The sequence below is a fragment of the Amblyomma americanum genome, chromosome 11 (assembly GCF_052857255.1).
Source record: "Amblyomma americanum isolate KBUSLIRL-KWMA chromosome 11, ASM5285725v1, whole genome shotgun sequence".
Taxonomy (NCBI): Eukaryota; Metazoa; Arthropoda; class Arachnida; order Ixodida; family Ixodidae; genus Amblyomma; species Amblyomma americanum.
Genome location: NC_135507.1, coordinates 105,422,476 through 105,447,366, shown reverse-complemented (window position 1 = coordinate 105,447,366; position 24,891 = coordinate 105,422,476). Strand labels below are relative to the sequence as shown.

Below are 24,891 nucleotides of genomic sequence, written 5' to 3'. Positions count from 1 at the left end.
TTCCTTGACCTCAAACTTACCTTTGGAAAAGAGCACGTTTGTAGCTGTTTCTGCCCTCGCACACAAAATCAACTATTACCATATGATTCAGCCCACTCTAAAATCACCAAAAGGGCCATTGCTAAACATATTATTGAGCAATCTTTGAAGACGTCATGTACGCATGCCATGAAGGCGAGCTTCGACATGCAAATTTCCAGGCTGAAAGAGGCTGGCTTCCCCGATGTGGTTGTGCTGGCAGTGGTTGAAACGCTCGAAAAGAGGCTAAAAGCGCCCCAAAAAGTAAACTCTGATGTTGCCAACAAAGCTTCAAAGCCAGTTGTAATTCCATATGTTCACAGAACTGCTCATAATCTGAAGAAGATAGCAACCAAGCATGGTGTCCCACTCGTTTTCTCGGCTCCCTGCAAGCTGAGTCGCCTTTGCGCCCGAATTGGGAGACTTCATGCCAGAACGAAGCAAGGTGGCTGCGGCGTGAAACACAAGAACCGCTATTTAGATTGCCAAGTTGGCGTTGTTTATCAGATTCCCCTGACATGCGGCAAAACCTACATAGGCCATATGGGCCAATGTTTGAACGTGCGAATCCGAGAACACGAAACCAGGAGCAACATCATTTACCCATGCACTGCTTAGAACATAAATGCAGGCCCCTGCTCCACCAAGTTAAGATCCTGCCCAAGTGCAGTAATGAAAAAGCACGTGAACTTCTTGAGCCATATTATATAAAAAAGAAGGGACAAGCATGCATCAGTGACACATCAGTCATACTTTACAATAGGGAGGCACGTTTTCTTGATAGTATGTTTAGGTGAGCCACGCCTTTGGTTTTTTTCTGATTTTGGGTTGTTCTTTTGTTACGCTGCTGATACCCTGTTGCGCCTGCGCTGGTATGGTATGATATATAAGTGTTTTTTCTGGAATAAACCTCAGTTGCTAGTTTTGCGCCTGTCCTTTCTTCTTACATGTGATTGTCTTGAAAGCGCAACCAATGTTTCCTATTGCAATGAACCAACTTGCCCAACAACGCATCCTGGATATGGTAGTTTGACGCACTTTTGACGAGGAGACGAAACGCTCTATGAATTCGAGTAACAGTGCACACAGCTGTTCCAGTCGGCTGGTTGACAGTGCGGAGTTTACGTCGAGGGACAAGGGAGGCTGCACTGGTTCTGAAGAGAAGCACTCATAAACATCGGAGATGCGTTTGACAAATGCTACTGGAATGCCGCGAAATAGATGCCGATGCTCGTGCATAAAACTGGTACCAAGTACCTGTGACTGTGAAGATGAATCAGACTGGGGGCCACGCACACGCCTTGCGTCAGCAGTAACCCAACGCTCCTGCGTGACGAGAGTCCGGCCGCAAGTGAACGCATTTTGCAGATTCTGCAGGAGAAGTCTGCTGACATGCGTGAAATGATGGACCAGGTTGTCCGGTACCTGCACCTCGTGTTCTCTGTGCCTGTGTCCGCTGCTTCAGGACAGCGATCTTTCAGTGTTTAAGGCGAGCAAAACCATTTCTGCGCAATCGAATGACGCCCCGCCGCGGTGGCTCAGTGGTTAGGGCGCTCGACTACTGATCTGGAGTTCCCGGGTTCGAACCCGACCGTGGCGGCTGCGTCTTTATGGAGGAAAAACGCTAAGGCGCCCGTGTGCTGTGCGATGTCAGTGCGCGTTAAAGATCCCCAGGTGGTCGAAATTATTCCGGAGCCCTCCACTACGGCACCTCTCTCTTCCCTTCTTCTTTCACTCCCTCCTTTACCCTTCCCTTACGGCGCGCGTTCAGGTGTCCAACAATATATGAGACAGATACTGCGCCATTTCCTTTCCCCACCAAAACCAATTATTATATTATTATAAACGAATGACGCAGAGGCTGACTCACCTTCTCCTCCTCCAGGCTCACAAGAAAGGAGCTGCGGGCCTCAACTTGGATGCCGTTACGAAAGAGTTCGGTTCTAGAACAGCTGTACAAACAGCAACCTTCGGCCTCCTTGGTCAACCTCTCCTGCCTAACGCCCTCTTGTCATGCCAGCCATGAAGCTCATCAATTTGCAATAGCAGATTTGTACCTAGTGCTTACGTGTACTTTCATACTTTCTTGGCTGCTTGTATGAATATATCACACCACATTTGCTTCACTGCGGGAGTGAATGCAGAAATATAAAAAATAATTTTTAGCAGCTTTTGAACCCGTTTTGTTATTTGCGTGGTCTGCGCAGGTTCTCAGTACTGCTGAAATTTCCAACCATTTTTAAAGTGTGTACCAGTGCAGAATAAGTGAAGTTGCAAATCAGTAAAATTTAATACGACTAAAATGCGTTAAAACATTAAAATTGCTGTCATTTCAATTACGCTAATTAAAATAATAAAAAGTAATGTATATAAATAAGAATGAACAAATATTAGAAAATAAAGAATAAACACACCATACAAAGACAACATTACTCGTCCCACCACCCCCACTCTCAAAAACATTCCGGGGTCCCTGTCTGTAGCTAACATTTTCACGTTTGTTTTTTTGTCCACTACTTACTCCCCTCTGAAACGATTGTACTCCTTCGAGGACCGTAAGTATTTAACTTCAACCACTGTAACTTCCATGGCAGAGGCAGTCAATTCGGAATCCTCCACTATGGCGTCCCATGGGTCACTTCGGTACGTTTATTTTTACTTATTTATTACGTGCATCGCCTACATGGCATTACAGCAGGGGGGCAAATGGTAAAACGCTTCACTGATATATGATAGCACCGCACTTCTACAAAGTAGCGCATCTCGCTTCTTAGCCCTGCTGCAAACCACCCTCTGACACTCACCCAGACCACTGGATGTGGCGTTGACGGCGTAGGGGCACGGGTGTGGTCACGATCGCCTGGACAGTGGCACCACCGGACTGGACGCGGAAAGCTTGGGCACTCAGCGTCTGCTGTGAGCGAACTGTGAAAACAAGCCGTCGTTTATTTGGCTAATCAGTGATAAAAAATACTTTGAAACTCTGGTCAGCTCGATTTCCGCTTACTATAGCGAACACTTTTCAGTGTTACTTTTCCCAAGCTCTTGGGAAGTGGATATAACGTCATCGTCAGCAGGACAAAAGCCTCTTCTTTCCAGTTACCCTGTCCTGTGTCTACAACTTGATCATGTCCTCTGCCAACCTGACTCAAAGATTTCACTTTCCTTACATTTCTTTTTTTTCGTGGCCCAAAATGGAAACAAAACATAGAGTACATTTCACATAAATGTGCTACATTTCAAGGCAGGATTACCATCTTCTTCGGCAATAATTTTTGTTCAGTGCGTGTGCATCCTTTTGTTCCCACAATTTCTTGTTCGGCCTGTGTAATATTTTTTCACACGCCAGCGGTATATTATAGCTGTCTCGCATTTTGCGTACACATTTCTATGTTTGGTGGTGCTGCGTTGATCCCCCCGTTGACCCCTGGCCCTAATTCATGTTCAGAGAGCTGATACCTTTGGCGAAGCTGAAAAAGCCATATTAAAACGTTGGGATTCGATGACGTTTCTTCAAATGTTTTTCTTTGTGCAAATAATAATTAACTTGAGTTTTTCTTTTTTGGTCACTAAAGTGTTTCCTCTTTTACTTTTGGCTACTGCCATTTACTGCTTAAAACACATATTCGGCTGCTGTAGCCATCATTCCTGATGAGAAGCCCGCAACAAACAAGCCATTGGAGTGACATTGATTGCAGAAGCAGTATGACACTCACTTTTTTTCACAGAATTTTAGCAGCAAGAAACACTTTTATTGACTACTTTGGAATGATTAGAATTATAAAGAAACCGTTGGACATTTTCCGGAGTACATCCAGCACACATATGGCTTTCTCCCGGAAAAGTTAGTAACAAGTCAAGAAACAAGATGGAGTTTTGCGTGGCGAATTCGCTACTCAGCTTTATATGGCATGAACAGCATCCATAAGCACCATGACTTCTTCTACTTAATATAGATAACAATCGTTTAATCTGGATTTTAAAACCATATAAAAGTCCATGCGACCATTAACCATTAATACCATGTGACCGTCATTCAGAAAAGGTAAAAGCGAGCACTCAAAATTTAATGAAGACATATTGGAATGCACTGGATCTATGCATGCCCCTATGCAAATCAAATTGTTCTGAATATTAAAAAGAACGTTATTAAACTCGAAATGAGTCGTTGATAGGTATATAGCAAGGATCTCCAAGAAACTAACTTTATATTCCACACGGTGATTGCAAGGCCATTTCAGGAGACTCATCAGTAAGCTACCTCACCGCATGAAACTGGTCGCGAGGGATCGAGTAGAAAAGGTTCTCGATGTCCACTGAAAAAGCCGATAGGTCTTGCTGGAGTTCATCTGCAGGATTGTTTACAATGAACGGGTCTTTTGGAATGAGGCTATCCAGATCGCATTGCAGACCATCTTCTGCTACAAGCCGTCTTCTCTAACTGATTCACGCTCGTGGATTACGCCTTTCCGCGGAGAAAAAAATCTTTTAAAGGGAACTGTTGGAGTATTTTATACGATCCCAGTTCAGTTATTCCAGCTCCTGCACTTAAGGCTCTTTCACAGCCCAAACAAAGTACTCCTTTGTCAGTATGCTGCAGAAGAGCTCGATGGGAAGTTTTTGCTTTTTTCTAGGAGTTCCCTTCTACAAACATCTCCCCTTCGCCTGGGAAAGAGATTCCTGTGCTGCTGCGTGAACGTGTCCTTTGGTTGACTGAAATCATGCATTACACACCATTTGTGCCACATGATGATTCCAGGTGGGCATGATTGTGACTGTAGTCACCATTTTTGCATATTACAGGCACTTATGCGAGCAATGAAGATTTAAGCCGAGTTGCAACACCTCCGAAAAACACGCTGCCCAAACGTTAGGGGAAAGTCACAATGTTAACCATGGCAGCTTATAATGAAAATGTCCGACCATGTGGCGAATTTTAATTAAGCAATCTGGTAAAAATGTATTTACTTTTCAACAACCGACAATGATCTTGATAATTGGACATTACGAAATGTTCTAAATAACAATGGGATCCAAATCAAAGTTGCCCCGTAGAATTGCTAAGCTAATAAAGAGCTTCAACTAAAGAAACCCATTTACCACTTAGGTATTCACTTACAGATGCTACCTACATTGGAAACATGGTGCCCATTAGCGCCTGTTCGAAAGCATTCATTACAAACAGAACAGTGCTAAAAGAGGCACCTACAGATGAAAGTCCTTTCAGTGGACACTGGCCTCGAATAAGGAGCTCCCGTCTCCTCTTCCTTAAACGTAGATGCACTCATTTCTTAGGCGCATGTAAATAGATTACCGCTTAACAAAATGGCGTGTTTTTGCTCTTCGCTTGATTAGTAGTTATCATGCGACGGTGCTATTGTATGAGTTGGTGTTTTGTTGCACCAATTCGAGGGAGCAAAAAGGCATTCAAAATTGAGCTAGAGCCACCGGTCTCGCCGAAAACATCAGCTCGTAACAGAACGGGATCGGGTGACACGATAGGTGTCCAGTAAATTTTTTAAAGGTATGAGATTCCTTAGATTTGGATTTTTGCTCCAATTTTATACGTGTTACAGGACTCACAGTGAACAACAATAAATGCTCACTAATTGTGATAAGAGTCAAAGTGCTGCTCTCTGCTGCCCTTATCTGAAATTGTCAAACACCAAGTCTTTGCACTTCCCGAAAGGCTGCACTGCATTTCTACTATGGAGAATAGAAACCCACGGTCCATTATTATGAAAAGTAATTATCCTTTGTTTTGTGCCTGTAAAACCTCTTGGTGCAGTAACAAAGTGTACCAACCTCATGCGCAACGTTTTCTAAATGCCAATGTGGAAGACTGGGCAAGTTGGTAGGTAGTCATTCTAGAAAAAACAGCGCACACAGGACAGGGACCAAGGGAAGAACTGACGACACGAGCGCTGACTTACAACTGATTTTATTAAGCGGAAACTGAACAATATATATAGGAAGGAAGTAGCAGATACAATCAGAGGCAGTCAACGTCAAAGAGGTGTAAATGGCCGATAAAATCGATAAAACCGTAAGGGGTGAAGATAAAACAAGATAAAACTCAACAGATGACAAGCCACGGTGTAAAGAACCATAAAAACGCTAAGACACGTGAATAACACATACAATGCCATGAATAACAAAAACCGAATACAATCAACAGGTGGAAGGCATGTGAAGGTGACAAGGATTTATGCTGTGTGATCAAATTTAACAACTGACATGCGCTTGAAATGGATAACCAGGCACATAACTCACACATTCATCCGTTTTCTTTTTTCTTTTCTTGAGAGGTACGCCACTTCTTTTTCTGATAAAAAAAAAGAAAACGGATGAATGTGTGAGTTATGTGCCTGGTTATCCGTTTTAAGCGCATGTCAATTGTTAAATTTGCTCACACAGCATAAATCCTTGTCACCTTCACATGCCTTCCACCTGTTGATTGTATTCGGTTTTTGTTATTCATGGCATTGTATGTGTTATTCACGTGTCTTAGCGTTTTTATGGTTCTTTACACCATGGCTTGTCATCTGTTGAGTTTTATCTTGTTTTATCTTCACCCCTTACGGTTTTATCGATTTTATCGGCCATTTACACCTCTTTGACGTTGACTGCCTCTGATTGTATCTGATACTTCCTTCCTATATATATTGTTCACTTTCCGCTGAATAAAATCAGTTGTAAGTCAGCGCTCGTGTCGTCGGTTCTTCCCTTGGTCCCTATCCTGTGTGCGCTGTTTTTTCTAGATTTTCTAAATGCTTCATGTATGCATTGCGCGAAATCGTACTACTTTCGCTCACTGTCCCTTCTATAGCAATATGCGCGCGAAAAGGAGTGTTTGGGATGGCTCTTTTGCTGACTCCAACAACTTTCCTTCCTCTTCTCAGTTTCTTAAACTAATAAGAGGGCAGCTTTTTATTTAATGATGCGGGCTTTACGTATCAACCAGCTATGAAACACTTAGCAGGGTTAGTTTGTTCATACCTTACAGAACTCAAGCGCAACAAAAAAGCACAGCACACAGACAGGAGAACGACGGGACATGCACTAATTGCAAAACTAGTGCATGTCCCATCGTTCTCCTTTCTGTGTGCCGTCCTTGTTGCACTTGATACTGGAGAGAGCAAGAAATTCTTTAATAAAAAAAACAGATCCACTATACTTGCGTGAAAAATAGGGAAGAGAAGAGACATGACGACAGAGACCGGACAGAGTGATCTGTCCTGTCGTCACGTCTCTTTTCTTGTCTATTTTGTAGCGAGAGCAACAATGGGCTACCGGTCGAGCATTTCGTGGTGCATGGGAGAGGACAGTTGTGTGCATGCGCCGTTACCATGGCAACAGGAGATGAGCAAGATGTGGCGTGCGCTTTGTCGTCGCCATGGGCGCGCCCGCTCCACCGTTGGAGCCGAGCGTGACGTCACACAAATGAGCAGTTGGGTGCAGGTGCAGATACCATGGTAAGCTGAGAGACCCCACAGCTGCGCCGCGTTCTTCATCGCCACCTCGCCGCACGCTGCTCTATTACCCGAACAGCGCGTCGCATGCGCAGTATTGCGTATAAAAGGCGGAGATGTGATGGGTGCCTGTATCACGCTTAACATGCATGCTGAAAAGGAGAGTTCAATCTCTGCTAAATGGCGGTATAGACAAGAGAAGATTAACTCTTCCGATCCTGAGGTTGTCATTTGGCAGTTGGGTTGAACCAAATAAGAAACCTGGAGTTTGTGTGTACGTGAAACAAGGAATCGCCGCCGTCAGACATTCCCTTCGATCGCAGTGGATAATAGTGAACCGTGCTATGTTCGGCATCTGGAGAGCAGCATTATCATCCAAGGAGTCTATGTGTCACCAGGAACATCTGTCTTAGGCAGAGTAGCAGTGCAAAAAAAAACACAAAAAAAGAACTAGACACCGAGAGACACGCACAGACGCTGCACTCACAACTGATTTTATTCCAAGCCATCAAGTGAAATACATAGGCTGCGTCATGCATGCAACGCAGCCTATGCATTCCTATGGAGCTGTGGCAGCAAGTGCGCATTTACCAGGACTGCCTGTCATTTACGTGCTACACCCAGTATCTGCAGTGGCTGGCTGAAACCAAGCTACGCTACATCAGATGTCTCATGGGTAAACTAACTGAGATGTGGTGGAGGTATTACTTAAGACAAGCTCTCCAAGGTCTGGAGAAGACAAGGAAAAAACCAGCTAGCGGAATCTCGAAAGTACTGGGAGGAGTTGGCCTGCCCCAGGACATAAGCGGACTCCTCAACAAGGGACCCAAGTACGGACTAGCAGCATCAGTGCCTATTCAAGACCTGGCTGCACTGAATCGCAGTATAGCAAAGAAAGCACCGACAGAACAGCGTGAGAGATGCCTGCTTGAAGGGGCGGACTGTCTGAAGAAAGCTGCTGTTGTATGTAAAAATAAGCAAAGTGCAACGTCTTTGTAGAACGTGGTGGCACACTTTAAAGAGAATGATTTATCACTTGTACAGGCCGACAAAGGAGGATGTGGTTCTACCGCAGGGCATGTTTAACACGAAAGCACATCAGGCAGTGCAAAAAAACTTCACCGCTAAAAAAGGCCGCCCCACTATCGCAAAACAAAAAACTTGCCAACTTCTGCAAGGATGTCGGAAAATATTTGTTGAGGAACAAGATATCCAACTCTAAAAGCAATCCATTGAAAGTGTTTTTTAGTGCCAAGACGCACAAGCCTGAAGTTCCTTTCCGCACCATAGTCAGTGAAAAGGGGACTTAGCAGTTGCTGGTGAGCCAGTACCTTCAAAAATCGTTAAAAGAATTGACAATCACTGACCCTTTCCTTATTAAAAATTGGAAGGAAATATTCAAGTTCTTAAATCTAAACCGAGCACCAGCTACACGTTTTCTGAGGATATAGAAGATCTCTGTTATTCAATACCTCACCAAGAGCTGTTCACAGCACTGAAGCAGTGCATTGACATGAGTGGTGTCGTCCCTTTCCAGAATTCAGCTGGCATGTCTGTTGAGAATTTTTTGATGCTTTTAGAATTTTATCTCCCAATTACTTTTATCGCTTTTAATGAAAAGCACTACTTGCAGAACCAAGGAATTTGGATTGGGTCATGCGTTGCACCCATTTTAAGCGATATATTTTTATACAGCATTGGCCAGATTTTATCTTCTGTTTTTAGCCCGGACGAAGTCACGAAAGTGTACCGATATGGTGACGATTTTTTGATCATTTGGGACAAGCAGAGCCCTCTACACTACTGCGCTACTGTTAATAGCATTTTAGATGCCTTTAAAAAGCAATGGTTAATTGGTTTGATCATAGAAGGTTGTGGCCAAGTAGTACACCAGGGTGGCCAAATCCTGCTCTGGTGAGAGAGTGCGTTGTCGGTTCTGGTCACCGAGATCAGGCCGCACTCCAGGCCTGGTTATGCAATTCCATCGACACGCATTTTTTTTTTAAACCCGGAGGACAATTGCGCGGCACCAGGATTTGAGCCCCGGTCCTCTTGCACGCGAGGCGGATGTTCTACCTCTACGCCATCGCTGCATTTCATAAGAAGGGAGACGCCAAGGACTTGAAAAATTACAGGCCGATCAGCTTACTATCCGCTGCCTACAAAGTATTTACTAAGGTAATCGCTAATAGAGTCAGGGCAACGTTAGACTTTAATCAACCAAATGATCAGGCAGGCTTTCGTAAAGGATATTCCACAATAGATCATATTCACACTATCAATCAGGTGATAGAGAAATGCCCAGAATATAACCAACTCCTATATATAGCTTTCATTGATTACGAGAAAGCATTCGACTCAGTGGAAACCTCAGCAGTCATACAGGCATTACGTAATCAGGGGGTAGAAGAGCCTTATGTCAAAATACTGGAAGATATATATAGCAACTGCACAGCTACTATAGTCCTCCATGAAGTCAGCAATAAAATTCCAATAAGGAAGGGCGTCAGGCAAGGAGACACGATCTCGCCAATGCTGTTCACCGCATGTTTACAGGGGGTATTTCGAGGCCTGAATTGGGAACAGTTGGGAATAAGAATAAATGGAGAATACCTAAATAATCTTCGATTTGCTGATGACATTGCCTTGCTGAGTCACTCAGGAGGTGAACTGCAAATCATGATCAATGAGTTAGACAGGCAGAGCAGATCGATGGGTCTAAAAATTAACATGCAGAAAACCAAGGTAATGTTCAACAGCCTAGCAAGGGAACAACAGTTCACAATTGGAAGCGAGAGCCTAGAAATTGTGACAGAATACGTCTACTTAGGGCAGGTAGTGACAGCTGATCCGGATCATGAGAGGGAGATAACTGGAAGGATAAGAATGGGGTGGAGCGCATATGGCAAATTCTCGCAGATCATGAGTGGCAGTTTACCAATTTCCCTCAAGAGGAAAGTGTACAACAGCATAATCTTACCGGTACTCACCTACGGGGCAGAAACGTGGAGGCTAATAAAAAGAGTTCAGCTTAAGTTAAGGACAACGCAGCGAGCCAAGGAAAGAAAAATGATAGGTGTAACGTTAAAGGGACACTGAGGAGAAATTGAAGTTGGCTTGTATCGATAGAATACCAGCTCCTGATCACAAAAATGCCGCTCTTACTGAAAACAAAGCTCTTGTAAGGTAGAAAATAGCAAGAACCAAAATACAGGTATCGCCGCCACAGGCCAAACTCGCAACTACAAGCGTGGTGACGTCGTAGGACAAGAGACGCCACCTTGGAGGAATTTTCCTTCCTACATGTGGCGGGAATCTCTTAGGCTGACAAAGAAAGATTGCGCGGTTCAATATTGAAATAAATTTTGTTTTAAAACCGATAGTGCACTTTTATCACATAAAGAAGGCAGACAAAAGGCAACCTGAATGTTGGAAGCAAAGAAAACCGATGCTTGGCGGCACCACAGGCGGCCAGTAGAGTTTAGTTTTGTTAAGGCGCTTCGCGTATATGAGCTTTGCGTGCCCCGTGGTTTTGTTTTTGACGCTCCTCAATTTACAAGCGCCGAACAGCAAGAGGAACTCCAAGTGCCGGTTCAAGTGCTAGTTAACCTTTGAGGGAGCCTGTTAAGGCTTGTCAGATGATCGCCACTGTCGATAAAAACTATGATGGCACGATGGTCGGTAATCGTACAAGGCAACCCTTGTGTCTTCGCACGCTCGCCCGGCGAAACATTCCCGGCTGTGCCGGTCAACTTCAAACTACTTAACGGAAATCGTTTATTAGGGACGGGAGACAAGGTACAAGGCAGTTCAGAAAAATTGCTGATGGCCTAGCTCTGTTAGGACAGGATATACGTAGCGAAAGCGCGGATATTTCTGCATAAGAGTGCATTCACTAGATGCGCCTTTATTGATAATTGCTGCTTGAGCCGTTGTGGCGGAGTGGTAGCGTATCCGCCTCAAACATCACAGGCCCTGGTTCGATTCCGAACCTCGGCATAGGATTTCTTTTTTATTCAGTGAGTGGGCGGGGGGTTTCAGTGGCTCCCATAGATGCCGCCACCGAATACATTGGTTAGCGGTTAAGCGCAAGCTCTGTTAAGGCGCGTTTATGCTCAGGCGTAACACGCGCGCGAGAGCGCACTGCACGGCGCCGTCACGTCGGCCAAAGCGCGACCCTACACTGCGCTTGACCGCGGACGCGTTCGGCGGCTTCGGCGCACTCTGAACGCACAGGCGGGGATACTTGGAGCATGTCTATATTTCGCGCCGAGTGCGCCAGCCGCCGCCGACCCGGCCAGACTGATTCGGCTCCGCGGCGAGGTGCGCGTTGTGACGTAATTCAATAACTTCGGCAGTTGGGCGGAACTGTTCTTTTCGAGCTCTCGGCTAATTTGATCCATTCACGGTACACAACTGAAGGTACATGCAAGTGGGCGAGAGAGCCCGATCCAGTGGACCCGTTGGATCTAGCGGAAGCTGTTGAAGCGTCGTGCGTGGGCTTTAGTTTCAAGGCGCCCACTTTAAACGCAACCGCCCTTGAGCACCTATCCATTTTTTGTGGCAATAAAATAAATAAATAACTTGGCCCTTGCAACCGTGGGCCTCGACGCCGCCTGCTGCCCCGTGCAACCGCGCCGTTCAAGGAATCCCAATCCGTTGGCCCCAAAGCCCCGGCCAGCCTCCGATGGGCGCAACGCGCCGACCTTGTCCCGGCGCCTCGCGACTCCCCGCACTGGGATTATGATATATAGTTTGCAACGGCTGCTCACTGAGGAAGGGGGAAACGACCCGCCGGCGCCTAACCTAGCCGTGCTCCCTCAAAAGCATCGCACACTCTGTGGGGCTGAGGTCGCTGAAATGCAGGCCGGAGATTTTGCGAGAACTACGTCGTCGGGGTCGGGAACGGGATCCATCGCAACGCTGGCAAGACGCCGGTGCAAACGTAAACAGAGCGACGGTAGCGACCCCCGATAGATGCCTTCTACGTGTGGCGGCGGTAGCTTTCATTTCGGCAGCTGCTAGACCGCACCGCTAGCCGCCAGAAATCACGGATTCTCCGTTTACGTCACGTTTCACATCACTCCATCCTGTGACGTCATAAGAGTTCTCCGTGTCGTCATAAGAGTTCTCGAGTTTGAATCTGAGCGGCGGGAAAAACTTTTGCAACTTCGAATCCAAATTTCTTTGCAATAAATGCATCTTTCGCTGCCGGACAAGCGGCAACAAAGCCACGAAATGCCGAACTATCAGATTTTGCTAACCAAAAAAAATTGATAGGGTTCTCCTCAGTGTCCCTTTAAGAGATCGGAAGCGGGCAGAGTGGGTGAGGGAACAAACACGGGTTAATGACATCCTAGTCGAAATCAAGAGAAAGAAATGGGCTTGGGCAGGGCATGTAATGCGAAGGCAAGATAACCGCTGATCCTTAAGGGTAACGGAGTGGATTCCAAGAGAAAGTAAGCGGAGCAGGGGGCGGCAGAAGGTTAGGTGGGCGGATGAGATTAAGAAGTTTGCAGGCAAAGGGTGGAGGCAGCTGGAAAAGGATAGGGTTAATTGGAGAGACATGGGAGAGGCCTTTGCCCTGCAGTGGGTGTAGTAAGGCTGATGATGATGATGATGATGAAAAAGTATGGGAAGGGACTGACGTTCACTTGCGAGTTACCGAAGCAAAAGGCCCTTCAGTTTTTAGACATACGTGTCAAGTTTGGTGAGGAACGTGTGTGTTGGGGCATATGCTCCACGTGTACACAAACCACTCCTACCGTACGATTCCTCTCATTCAAAGGTCGTAAAACGCAGCATTGTTAACCTCTGCTTGGAATCAGCGCTGGAGAATTCGCGCGAACGCCAAATGAAAAGCAGCTTTAATAGTCAATTGGAAAGACGTAGCATCTGGGTACCCTCAGTCGGTCGTGGCGGCGGTTTCCGAGACGCTCCTTAAAAAAGTGAAGGGCACGAAGAGCCTGAAGACAAGGGAAGATGAAAGGAGCATGCAACCGGAAGTTGTCCCCTACCTGCATAAAATTTCGCACAAACCGAAGAAGGTTGCGGGCAGGTTTGGGGTGCAACTAATTTTTTCCACTGCGGAAAAACTATCCAAGCTATGCCCTCGTATCTCCGGCAAAGAATCGGCAAAGAAACGTTGCGGAGAAAAGCATGCCATGCGTGCGTTGCCAAACAGGAGTGGTATACGGGATACCGCAGCCTTGCGAGAAGGCCTATGTAGGCCAAACAGCCAGATGCCTGAACGATCGACTCAGAGAGAACCAATGAAATTTACAGAACAGAGAGGATGTGCGCTTAGTAAAGCACTGCATTTCTTGCAAGTGTTGCCACATTTTGAAAGTACTATGGTCCTAGGCAAAGGTACGGACTAGACCGCACGTGAGCTATTAGAAGCCTTCCATATAAAGAAAAGGGGAAGTGATTGTACTAGCGATACGTCAATTCTGCTGTATAGATCAGAACGTGCAATTTGCTCTGCTACAAGATAAGATGTTGTGATGGCATGCCTTCTTTCTTTCTCTTAACGCGCATGTGCGACGCAGCCTATGTATTCCACTTGATGGCTTGGAATAACATCAGTTCTGAGCGCAGCGTCTGTGCGTGTCTCTCGGTGTCTAGTTCTTCTTTTGTGTTTTTTACGCTGCTACTATGCCTAAGACAAGTAACCAACGCACCCAAGAGCTCGTTTTATTGGAAAATCTGTCAAGCAGACGATTGATGGGATGGGAACAGCAGCTTGTGAGTCTTTTAACATGTTTAATGCATGCGCTGAAAAAATATTTTAGCTGTAAGTGCCAAACTTTTGAGCATATTTTATTTCTTGTGGAAGAGTATTTCATATCTGAACACCAATGAAAGAGAGCTGTCGTTCTCCATAAACGTTGTGTGTTGGTGGTAGATTAAAGTTGCCTAATACTACATTTCTGGTAGCACGCGATAATGTATGGAAGAGGGACATATGGAAGGGGTGGTTGTTTCTTACGATACTGTTTACGACAGTTACTGTTTTTAGTAGGCGTAGTGAATCAAAGGCTAATATCCGTAGGCCATGCAATAATGGGTTGCTGGGCTGGTCCTGCTTAGAATGCGTTATGATTCGTAATGATCATTTCTGCAATTTTCAGATTGGCTGGAGATAACTATTGTAGGTCCATCCCCATGATTTCAGACAGTTTGAGAGATGACTGTGGATAAAGGAGAAATATAAAATACGTGATATACTGGTGTAAAAAAAAGTCACGTGCTTGAAGCAGTTTATAGCACTCCGATGCCACCTTCTCCCATTGCTAATAAATGGTTTTGACAGTGCAGGTGTCTATCAAAGATTACGCCAAGATATTTAAAACATGTAGTATATTCTAGTAGAAAGTTGTCACTACTAATGTTTATAGAGTTAGCATCTACTTGTTTTCCACGGGAGTGAAATATAGTATATTTTGCTTTCTTGACATTCACAGTCAGCTTGTTGGCCGAAAACCATTTAGAGACATTTGCCAAATCTACGTTTGCTTTGGACTGTATTTCCTCGATGCTATTGCCTGTAATTATTATAGCGGTGTCATTTCCATAAAAGAGCATTTCTCTGAATTTTAAGACACGAGGAAGGTCGGAAACGTATATAGAAAAAAGCACGGGTCCGAAAACAGACCCTTTGGGCACGCCTGTATGAATATGTTGCGGCGATGATGAGACATTTTTGAGGACAACTATCTGATGGCGTTCACTGAAGTAACTAGAAAACAAATTGAAAATCCGTTCCCTAAAACTGTAGTGCTTTAGCTTGTATAAATAGATGGAATGGTCGACCGTATCGAAAGCCATTTTTAAATCGAAAAAGTCTACAGCTACAAGTTTGTTGTCATTTAAAGCACAGTTTATAATGTGGGCTAAAGACTGCACATCTGATGAAGTTGAATGGTTTGGCCGAAAACCATATTGCTGTGGGCAAATTATGTTGTGTAAAGCTGTGTGTAAAGAATCCTACAGCACCTTTCAGCCTTGAGTGCGAAAGAACATGTCCGTTCTTTGCGAATGAATGCACAGTGGCAAGTTACGAGAGCTCGCACTATGGGCACCAAGTGCTGTCCTACATATTACCAACACTGCTGAATTATCCTGCTGTACAACTGCTTTCGTATGTTTCCATTGTACCATAAATATTAGTATATATATATTGTTGCTGGGTATTTGTCAGCTACAATGATCTTCTATAAGAACCACTTGCTTAAGTGTTTCTACAAGTGTCGCGACCTCTTTTATGCATATTGCTTCTGATAAACTTAAGTCCCATCTTGGTAATGGCTGTCTCAGAGGTTTAAAGCTTTTTTCAGTTGCATATTCAGTCTGCAAGAAATAAACATCAGTACAGTGAAAGCTCGTTAATTCGAACCTCGATAATTCAAATTTTTGGATAATTCAAACTACTCTACTTGGTCCGGCCAAGCTCCATACAGATCTGTGTATAAAAAAGCCCGTAAATTCGAAAGCGAGTCCGTTCCGCTACCGATAATTCAAACTATGTGCCGCCCCGTCTGGGGGGCTTGGCACACAGCACGTGGCAAAAAAAAAAAAAACGCCTGCGTGTACTTAGAGGCTGCCAAGCTACTGCCGCTGCCGATAACATCATTTGTTTTTTTATTTGAGGAGAGCTCCTGCAGAGAGGTGGGGGAAAGGGGGGCGAGCGGGCGGACCTTGGCAGCGTGCCAAGCTGCTGCCACCCCCCCCCCATAACATCATTTGTTTTTTTTTCTATAATTTGAGGAGAGCTCCTGCAGAGGGGTGGGAGAGAGGGTGGGGGGGGGGGGCACAGCGCTTGGCGAACTTGGCAGAGCGCCAAGACGTTGTGCACTCTAAGCTAAAGCTTAAATATTCGCATTAGCCACTCATCAGTGTCCTGTTTTTAACCTCGCAGTAAGAAACGCATGCCTGACCTTCAGGGCCGGTGTTCAGCACATTAGCGGTGTTCAGCACGTTAGTGTTAGGCTAGCACAAAATTGCCGGACCTCGGCACGAACGCGTCTGACCGCGTGCATTTGTTGATGACGGAAGGATGGACGGAGATATATGAAATCTCGACCCTTCCAAAAAATCTGTTGGAAACTTTTTTTTCCCATGTAATGAACCCTCCCCCCAAACTGATGTCAACTTTTTGTAAGAAGGATGGACGGAGATATATGAAATCTCGACCCTTCCAAAAAATCTGTTGGAAACTTTTTTTTCCCATGTAATGAACACTCCCCCCAAACTGATGTCAACTTTTCTGGGAAAAAAGTGGGTCCATTACGCAAGTAAATACGGTAAATATTCGTTAATTCGGAAATACATATAAGTACTGTCAGCCCCAGTCAAAAAAAAAACAATGGGTCCAGCTGGGCATACCATTTGGCTCCAGTTGAAACCTGTTGGACCCAATTGGTGAGCCAGTTGGGCTCATGAATCCAACTGGGTAGTCCACTTGGTTTCCCTAGTCCCATTTGGACATTCCAATTGGTTCTGTGTTTCCAACTGGATTACCCAACTGGTTTGTGAGGTTCCAATTGGTATTGGCAGTCCCAGTTTGATTGCCAACTGGAACCATTTGAAACCAATTGGGCTCCCAGTGGAACCAAGAAAGCCAATTGGAAGCTGATCTCCCAACTGGAAACTGCAGTTGGTTCTAAATGGGTGATCCAATTGGAAAATCTAAGTGTAAGTCAGTGATGCCCTTCATTTTGTATATATATTTAGCTGGCTATAAAACAGAACACTAGGGTAATTAGGTTCTTGTAAAAGGATATTAGCAGATTAATCTCTTGAATTATTTTCATCACTTCTACCATCACCGCGGGCATTCTTAAATTAGATAACTTTGCTTAATGTTCACCCCCCACTGTCTTCGAGCTGTCTGTCTCATGAGTGGGGTATATAATTGACTGCAAAAGTGTGTTCTGTGGATTTACGTTAATTGAGAACTTCTGTTGGTGTACAGTGTTATGTTTGTAATGTGCTTGTTGGTCTCCCTTGATTTTCATAACGACGTGTAGTTTTAATTTCAGTTGCCTTGTATAAATGTTGGCAGCAGTCTCACAGCAGACATAGAAGAAAGGCCAATTGATTCCAATGCAACTCTAATTTTCTTTTTTTTCTTTTTGCTGACCCATTCAAACCATTTGAGCCGAATAGGTATGCCAATTGTTGCAGCGAAGGGAGTGCCACCTCAACAGTTACGCGAAATTCCGCGGAGCGGCGAGGGCGTCGTCGCAATCCGGCCAGCGTCATGAGCAGTTCCAGCCACGCGCTCTCGTCCGATAATGATTGGGACCGTGAGTCCAGCCAGGTGAATGAAGTGATGTCATCTACGCTGATTCCAGCACACGACAAGACGCGAATCATTGCCAGAGCACGCCTCTTCGTGCGCGAGTTGGAGGGCCGCGTTGCGCTTTCGCAGCTGAATGCCCTTCCGTCCCAGATGAGAAACAACTTCTTCTCCGATGAGCGACGTGCTCGCGCCAGTGTCAAGAAGTGCTTTGAGCCTAAATCCTGCGATTGCAAGTTCTATGAACGGAGCACTCACACTGCTTGGAATTCCGACCCTGATCAGCGAAGGGCCCGCGATTGCGGCTGCATCGCCCGGTTCCGCCACGGCCGCTGGCGCCACTACCGGCCGACCTGCCGACCTGCCTCGTTTCCCGTCCCGGCAGGGCACACGTGCAATGTGACCCGCTTGGCCACAGTTGAACCAGTGCACAGAGTTCCGTGCACGAGACAGGGATGGATGAGGCTGCTCTCGCGCACGGCCATCTGTGAGCGCATTCAAACCGGCATTTCAACCCGGTGACGCTTCCTGTCTGGAGGCGTAACTCCTTCGCGATCGTTTGACCAAGCTTGGGAATCTCTGTCGGGCGGTTGGCGAGAGGCTGACCAGACTCCCGGCTGTGTGACCTCTGTTGCCCTGAGCCCGCATAAGTAGGGATCCAAGGCCCAATCCGAGACTTCGAAAAGCGCGCCTTCTCCCGAGAACCGAGGATCTTATCCTTATCCTTCTCTTATCCTTTCTTCCACTGGTTTTGACAATTCTTTTCAAGCTAATGTGCCCAGGATTTTATCTTTTTAACCTCAAAGGTCGTGCCCTAGTTTTTACGCACGAGCTCTAAAGTGAGAGAAAACTGCAGTTTTTGAGACTTAAGATTAGTGTTGCGGGCGGACTATTTATGCTGGGGTTACTTTCCCCGTACTAGCAAGAAACTGCTGCCCTTCAATATTTCGCATACAAAAATTGTGAAGCGTGCCATTGTCTTTTTATGCATTGAGTCCTCTCTTTCAAAGCCCTGTCCGCACCAAATGCACTCTAGCATACAAATTCGGATTTGCTGCCTTTTGGCTGCTGGTTTCCAACCGGTGCTTTTGACGGCCATCGTAAAAACCCTCCTCTAAAAACAAAACACTGCACCAGTTCAAGGAGTCTTGAAGTAGGAGGCCCCCGCTGTAAAACCGGAAGTTATGCCGTATGTGCACAGTGTCACACGATCTGAAGAAGGTGGTGGCTAACAGACACAGGGTACCGCTGGTTTTTTCAGCCTCAAACAACTTGATGCAACTTATACCCCAAATTTGTGGCAATGAGCACTCTGGGCGCAGGATAAAACACCAGCGTACTTTGATCCGCTGTGTGGAAGGAGTGGCGTACGAGATACCCCTGACTTGTTGAATGTCCTATATAGAGAAAAGGAGGTTGCATCAACAAATTCCTTGGGGAACATGAAAAAAGGTAGAAAATAATAAAGATAAATATGCCAGTTTGGTTGTAGTCAAGGGTCTGACGGAATCCCGTCTGGTCGGGATGTTACATGATACTAGTGAATCGCACCGACCAAAAATTAAGATGGAATGACGTTTCACTAGTATCATGCCAATTTCGTCAGCCATGTTAGCACATGCAAGTGTGAATCTCTTCGACATTGTTATTGTGCTACTCAAGGTTTACACAGACAAGAACGACACTGGAAAAGGCAGAACCAGGCAGAACCCAGATCAAGCAGGCCAGGCTGTAGCAAGCCTTTCACATAGAGAAAAAGGCAGCCTTGTTCACGAGTGATACGTGCTCACGAGTGATACGAGTGATATGAGCGCTCTGTGTTGTATCCTCTCTTCACTGTCCCGTCTGTCGCGCTGTTATGGATTATCGTGAGCACCAACTCGCCCAACAAAAGGTATTGTCGAACGTCAGTCAAATTGTATGCGGCTGAGTAAGATTTTCTCTCCAAAGATAATAGTGTGAGGCAATAAGTCACGGCTTTGAAAGGGACGTGGAGTGAAAGTTGGCGCAGCTTGAGGCTATAAATGTATGTACGTTTCTCGTGCAACAAACAGCTGGAAGTTGGCACCTGTTCGTCGTCTCCTCGTCTCTATTGTGTGCGTGAATTTTTTGCGCCAGGGTGCTTTCCAAGTTTCAAGGCCGCCAATGCTATTCGCCGCCTGTTTTACACTGGGTATTTCGAGGCCTGAATTGGAAACAGTTCAGAATAAGAGTTAATGAAGAATACTTAAATAATATGTGTTTCGCTGATGGCATAGCTTTGCTGAATCACTCAGGAGCTGAACTGCAAATCATGATCAGTGAGTTAGACATGCAGATCAGAACAGCGCATCTGAAATGAACATGCAGAAAACAAAAGTAATGTTCAACAGTCTAGCAAGGGAACAGCTGTTCACAACTGGTAGCGAGTGGCTAGAAGTGGTAAAGGAATACGTCAACTTAGGGCAGGTAGGGACAGCTGATCCGGATCACCAGAGGGAAATAACTAGAAGGATAAGAATGGGGTGGAGTGTATATGGCAGGTTCTCTCAGATCATGAGCGGCAGTTTACAAATACTCCTCAAGAGAAAAGTGTACAACAGCTCTACCTTACCAGTGCTCAACTGCGGGGCAGAAACGTGGATGCTAATGAAAAGGGTTCAGCTTAAGTTAAGAACAACGTAGCGAGCTATGGAAAGAAGAATGATAGGTGTAACATTAAGAGACCAGAAGTGTGCAGAGTGGGCAAGGTAACAAAAGCATGTTAATGACATTCTAGTCGAAATCAGGACAAAGAAATGGGCTTGGGCAGGGCATGTACACCCAAGGCAAGGCAACCGCTGGTCCTTAAGAGTAACGGAGTGGATTCAAAGAGAAGGCAAGCGTAGCAGGGGGCAGCAGGTTAGGTGGGCGGATTAGATTAGGAAGTTTGCAGGCATAAAGTGGGCATAGCTGTCCAAAGAGAGAGTTAATTGGGGAGAAATGGGAGAATGCCTTTGCTCTGCAGTGGGTGTAGTGAGGCTGATGATGAGAATATAATGTATAAGAGTAATACTGAACAGGAGAGGGCCCAGCACCGCTCTCTGGGGTACGCTGCTCTCCAGTGTGTGAAAGAGTGATGGACAATTTAAAGTGCTCATAAAAATTTTTCTTCCTTTTTAATAGTGTCCAATCCAATTGTGCTGCTTTGCTCCGAGTCCAAGACTGGCTAAGACTGCGAGAATTGCATGGTGAAGAACAAATCTAAAGCGGCCTTGGTTTTAAGGACAACCACAATCGGAATGTACCCAGCATAGAGGTACGCTTCAAGTGATGCGTTGAGGGAGATGACATTACCAGTCGCAGACGTATTTTGCCGGAACCCGTTCATTGCTTGGGGATACTCATTTCAGCTTTCAAGGAACCAAGTGATGCATTTGCAGATCTTTAGTTTCATAAGCTTACCTACGCAGATCAATAGGGAGATGGGCCGGAAGGATGCGTAGCTTGTTGGCTGCTTACAAGGCTTCAAAACGAGCACAATTAACGCCAGCTCCTATTTCGTGGGGACCTTTCTAGTTATCCAGGTAGAATTGTTACATTCCGGGAGCCGAAGATGGGAGTTGCGGGGTAGCTTTGCGGTGTCGTCATAGGCCATTTCATCGTGACCAGAGACGTGCGTCTCTTTGATTCAGCGATATCTGTGAATAGCTGTTCAGTTGTGAAAGGCAGGTGCAACGCTGGCACTGCTGCTTGTGGGATGCCTGATTGACCATCTTCGGAGAGTGTCGAGGAGCCCTGACCCCGCTGACAGTAGTCTGCAGTATTCTTCTGATACTTCTTTTAGTGATATTCCTTTATGCAGTGCAGCGAAGGGGTGAAGATGTTGTAGTGGCGTGCGCATACCTCTAACGATTCATTAAATTTTGCTTACTGGTTGGCACACATCCAGCACAGAACAAAAGTCACCTCACCTTTACAGGCTGAGTTTATCAAGATAGCGTCGAATGTGACATTGTGACTGTTGGCAAACACAAAGGCCTTCAATGTTTTTTGTGCGCAAAGCTTTCCTTTTAGCTCGCCAGCGAATAATTCACAGCCTTAGAAATACCTCATCATTTGAAGGTTGCCTATCATTTTTAGCTGTAGTCCGCGTACTTGCCTCAGGCAATGAGCCATTGTCGATACTAATTCCTCATTTTGGGTTGTGGCAGTAATTCTTCTGCTTGCAGCTTCCTTGTATACATACCAGTATGTAAATTTTATAAGGAATTTCTTTGGTGCCATCTGCGCGGACCGCTGATATGAGGACTTGGTGAAGGTCACTTGCTGTGGGGAAACTTGTTACAAAGGTCACGTCGATAGTGCTGGAAGCCATGAGGCCTTGGCGATAGGTTATGCTACCATCATTTAGCGGCTCAATTGAATGTGTTGAGAGAAGTTCTGCAAGCTTGGCACCTTGGACACATGGATGTGAGCTGCCCCAAATTTAATTGTGAGCGTTGAAGTCCCTACAAACAATATGCGGAGAGGGAATCCTTGCTATCAAGTTTTCAAGCCCCAGAGCACTGAATGGTTTGCCTGGCTCAAGATGTACTCCAACGAGATTGCACTCTTGTCTGCCAAATAGTGTCACGACGCATACGTATTCCTTGTCACTGTGAGGCGGGACATCAACCAAGAGGCCAGGATATTCTTGTGAAAGCCTATTACCAATCTGCTAACGTCACTTAGCCATTTTGAATGGTGTAATTAGGTACGATTCAGACATCACTATGAAAGGGAAGTGGTATGCTCGCACGAGCTGTCGGAAGCTGGAGAGTTTTGAGCGTAATGCGCGAGTGTTCCACTGGAAAATGGTGCATGTGCAAAAGATGTTGTGGAAGGTCAGCTGTGGTGAAGCTATCGAATTTGAAGCCATGATTATTCATGCCTGGTATTACACCCCTGATGAGCGTAGGAGGCCAACACCAACGGCTCTATTGCAAGGACAGCTTCTCTACTTCTGGGAGAGCTCGTTACGAGGGTTTGGCGTATACAAGAGCCTTGATGGCTGCAGACAGCATCGGGATCAGTAGGCATGTGATGTACAGCTCAGTGCTTTCGTTTTGCTGCCTTTCGCCAGCCATCCTGTTAGGTTGCGGTTCCTTAAGGTGAGATCAAGAGTGGATGTTTGTAGGGGCTGGTGTCGAATGCTCCGACAGCGTTGAAGTAGGCGGTGTACGGATGGGTTTGCTACGTTTCTTTTTTGCTGCTTGTTCTGCATATGTGTTTCCAGCTCTACTGTCTTGTTGCGTTGATGGATATTGGTTAAGGTCTGCTGTATTCACGAAAACCACCTCAGGGTTAGGCGACGGTTCATATCACTTGAGTGGTTTCCCTTGAACTTGCTCCATAGTGTGTGCAAGTGTAGCAGCCTTCTTTTTAATGCACCCTCCGTCTGAAGGATGGTGCAGGCCATTGCAGTTCACGCAATTAGGTTCCAATCTCTATGTGCATTCCTTGTGTGAATGGGGGACAGCACAGACTTTGCACCGAGCAGGGCCTGTGCAATGTTTCGAGATATGGCCATGTCTGACATTTGTAGCACCGTGTTGCTGCCCCAACATATTCAGTTACAGGGCAACTGAAGAATCCAAGTGTTTCCCTTTTAGGCAGTAGTGAATCCTTGGTGAATTCCAAGATAACGGATATACGATGTACCTCTGCGACCTTGCCACCGTCTTCAGGAACGTGAGTGGTGAGCCCCTTTGCTGAGACGACGCCTTGGTCTCGAAGGTACTCTTGTAGGTCTTCGTTTATGCATGCGACTGGAACATCTTGAATTTTTTCATGAGTAGCCATGCATGAGTAAGGGACGCGAGCCTCCACATCTACTCCAGCCAGTTTAGTGACAGCCAGCAGGCGGTTCCCGGCGTGAAACTGTAGCCAGAGGCTTCCATCCTTGTCAGTTCGATGGCTGAGAACCTTTCCTTGAGCCGATGTTACAACTGTCGGCACTACAACGTTGTTCTTCACTTTCCATCAGCTTATTCCTTCCATGGTGGGCCTGGAGACTGCAGGAACACCACCAGCTCTTTTTTTTTCTTGTAGAATACAACTGTGAAGGGTGCCTGGTCCATCTCCTCTGTATTATTGTCCAAGGGCTCACAGGTGGCTTGTTCTTCCCGCCGTCTCTTGTTTGCTGGACCTTGTGGAGTGCAGCTGGCAGAAACATTCCGTGCCGGGGCGGGTACGGCGCCCAGAGGTTCGTTTGACATGCTTCTCCTGGTGAGTGGGGAGCCCCAGGACATCGCACGGCAAATACACAATTCTACAATCTGCCAGCTGCCATGACAGTTTTCAACAGGTTTTTAGCATAGCACATATTGCCACCATTTACTTCTCGCGTTCTGTGCATATGTGCAGGTTACACGCAGTGTGCCAGCACAACACATCAGTTGCCAGTTAGCTGCAGGAAGACCTGCTGCGTCGTGGCCGCTGCAAATGCCGTGGTACCCCTCACCCTCACCATGTACTGTTTCCGCCAGCCTCGAATGGTCATGCGTAGATAGCACCGATGGGCCGGGTACCATTAGCGTCTGCACGTGTGCAATGGCAGCACTCGGCCGCTGTGCACAATGATCTCAGGCCGGTATGCGCGTAGCTAAATATTTTAATCTTTTTAAAAGAGCTTGTAGATAGGCTAGATGATTCACATTTAGAGCGTGTAGAATAGAGAAACACACAAGAAACATGTTGCAATAAGATCTGCGGGCTAGTTGGTTCTTACTTGTCGAAAGAAAACTAGCGCAAAGGACAGAGACACAGAACAGGGACACAGGACGACGCTGAACTATCGACTGCATTTATTTCAGAAACAGTCACATTTATACCTTTCAGTATCAAACCACGCTTGCGCACACATGACAAATTTAAAAGAAAAGGTAGATTGCAGCATGACAGACAACCATCAGGACCGCAATCATTGTGCAACACGTTACGTCAAGGAGTTCAAAATCTAACTTCTTTATTGAATAGACTAACCGTTGTGTCACTAACACATCGATCTGCTTGTTTAACGATATGGTATTCGTCTAGAATTTCGCGTTGACTCTTAGTTTTGCCGCATCCAAAAATTGTAGTTTTCTTGAAGACAGG

The 24,891-nt window shown here is 45.8% G+C and overlaps 1 protein-coding gene across 1 annotated transcript in view; it reads right to left on the bottom strand.

Moving 5' to 3' along the window:
* The window catches only part of LOC144110270 (uncharacterized), a 492,558-nt gene that overhangs the window by 412,504 nt on the left and 55,163 nt on the right, over window positions 1-24,891 (bottom strand). The window contains exon 5 of the mRNA XM_077643113.1: window positions 2,823-2,943. Within this exon, the coding sequence (XP_077499239.1) occupies window positions 2,823-2,943 (121 nt within the window). The remainder of the gene's footprint in view (window positions 1-2,822; window positions 2,944-24,891) is intronic.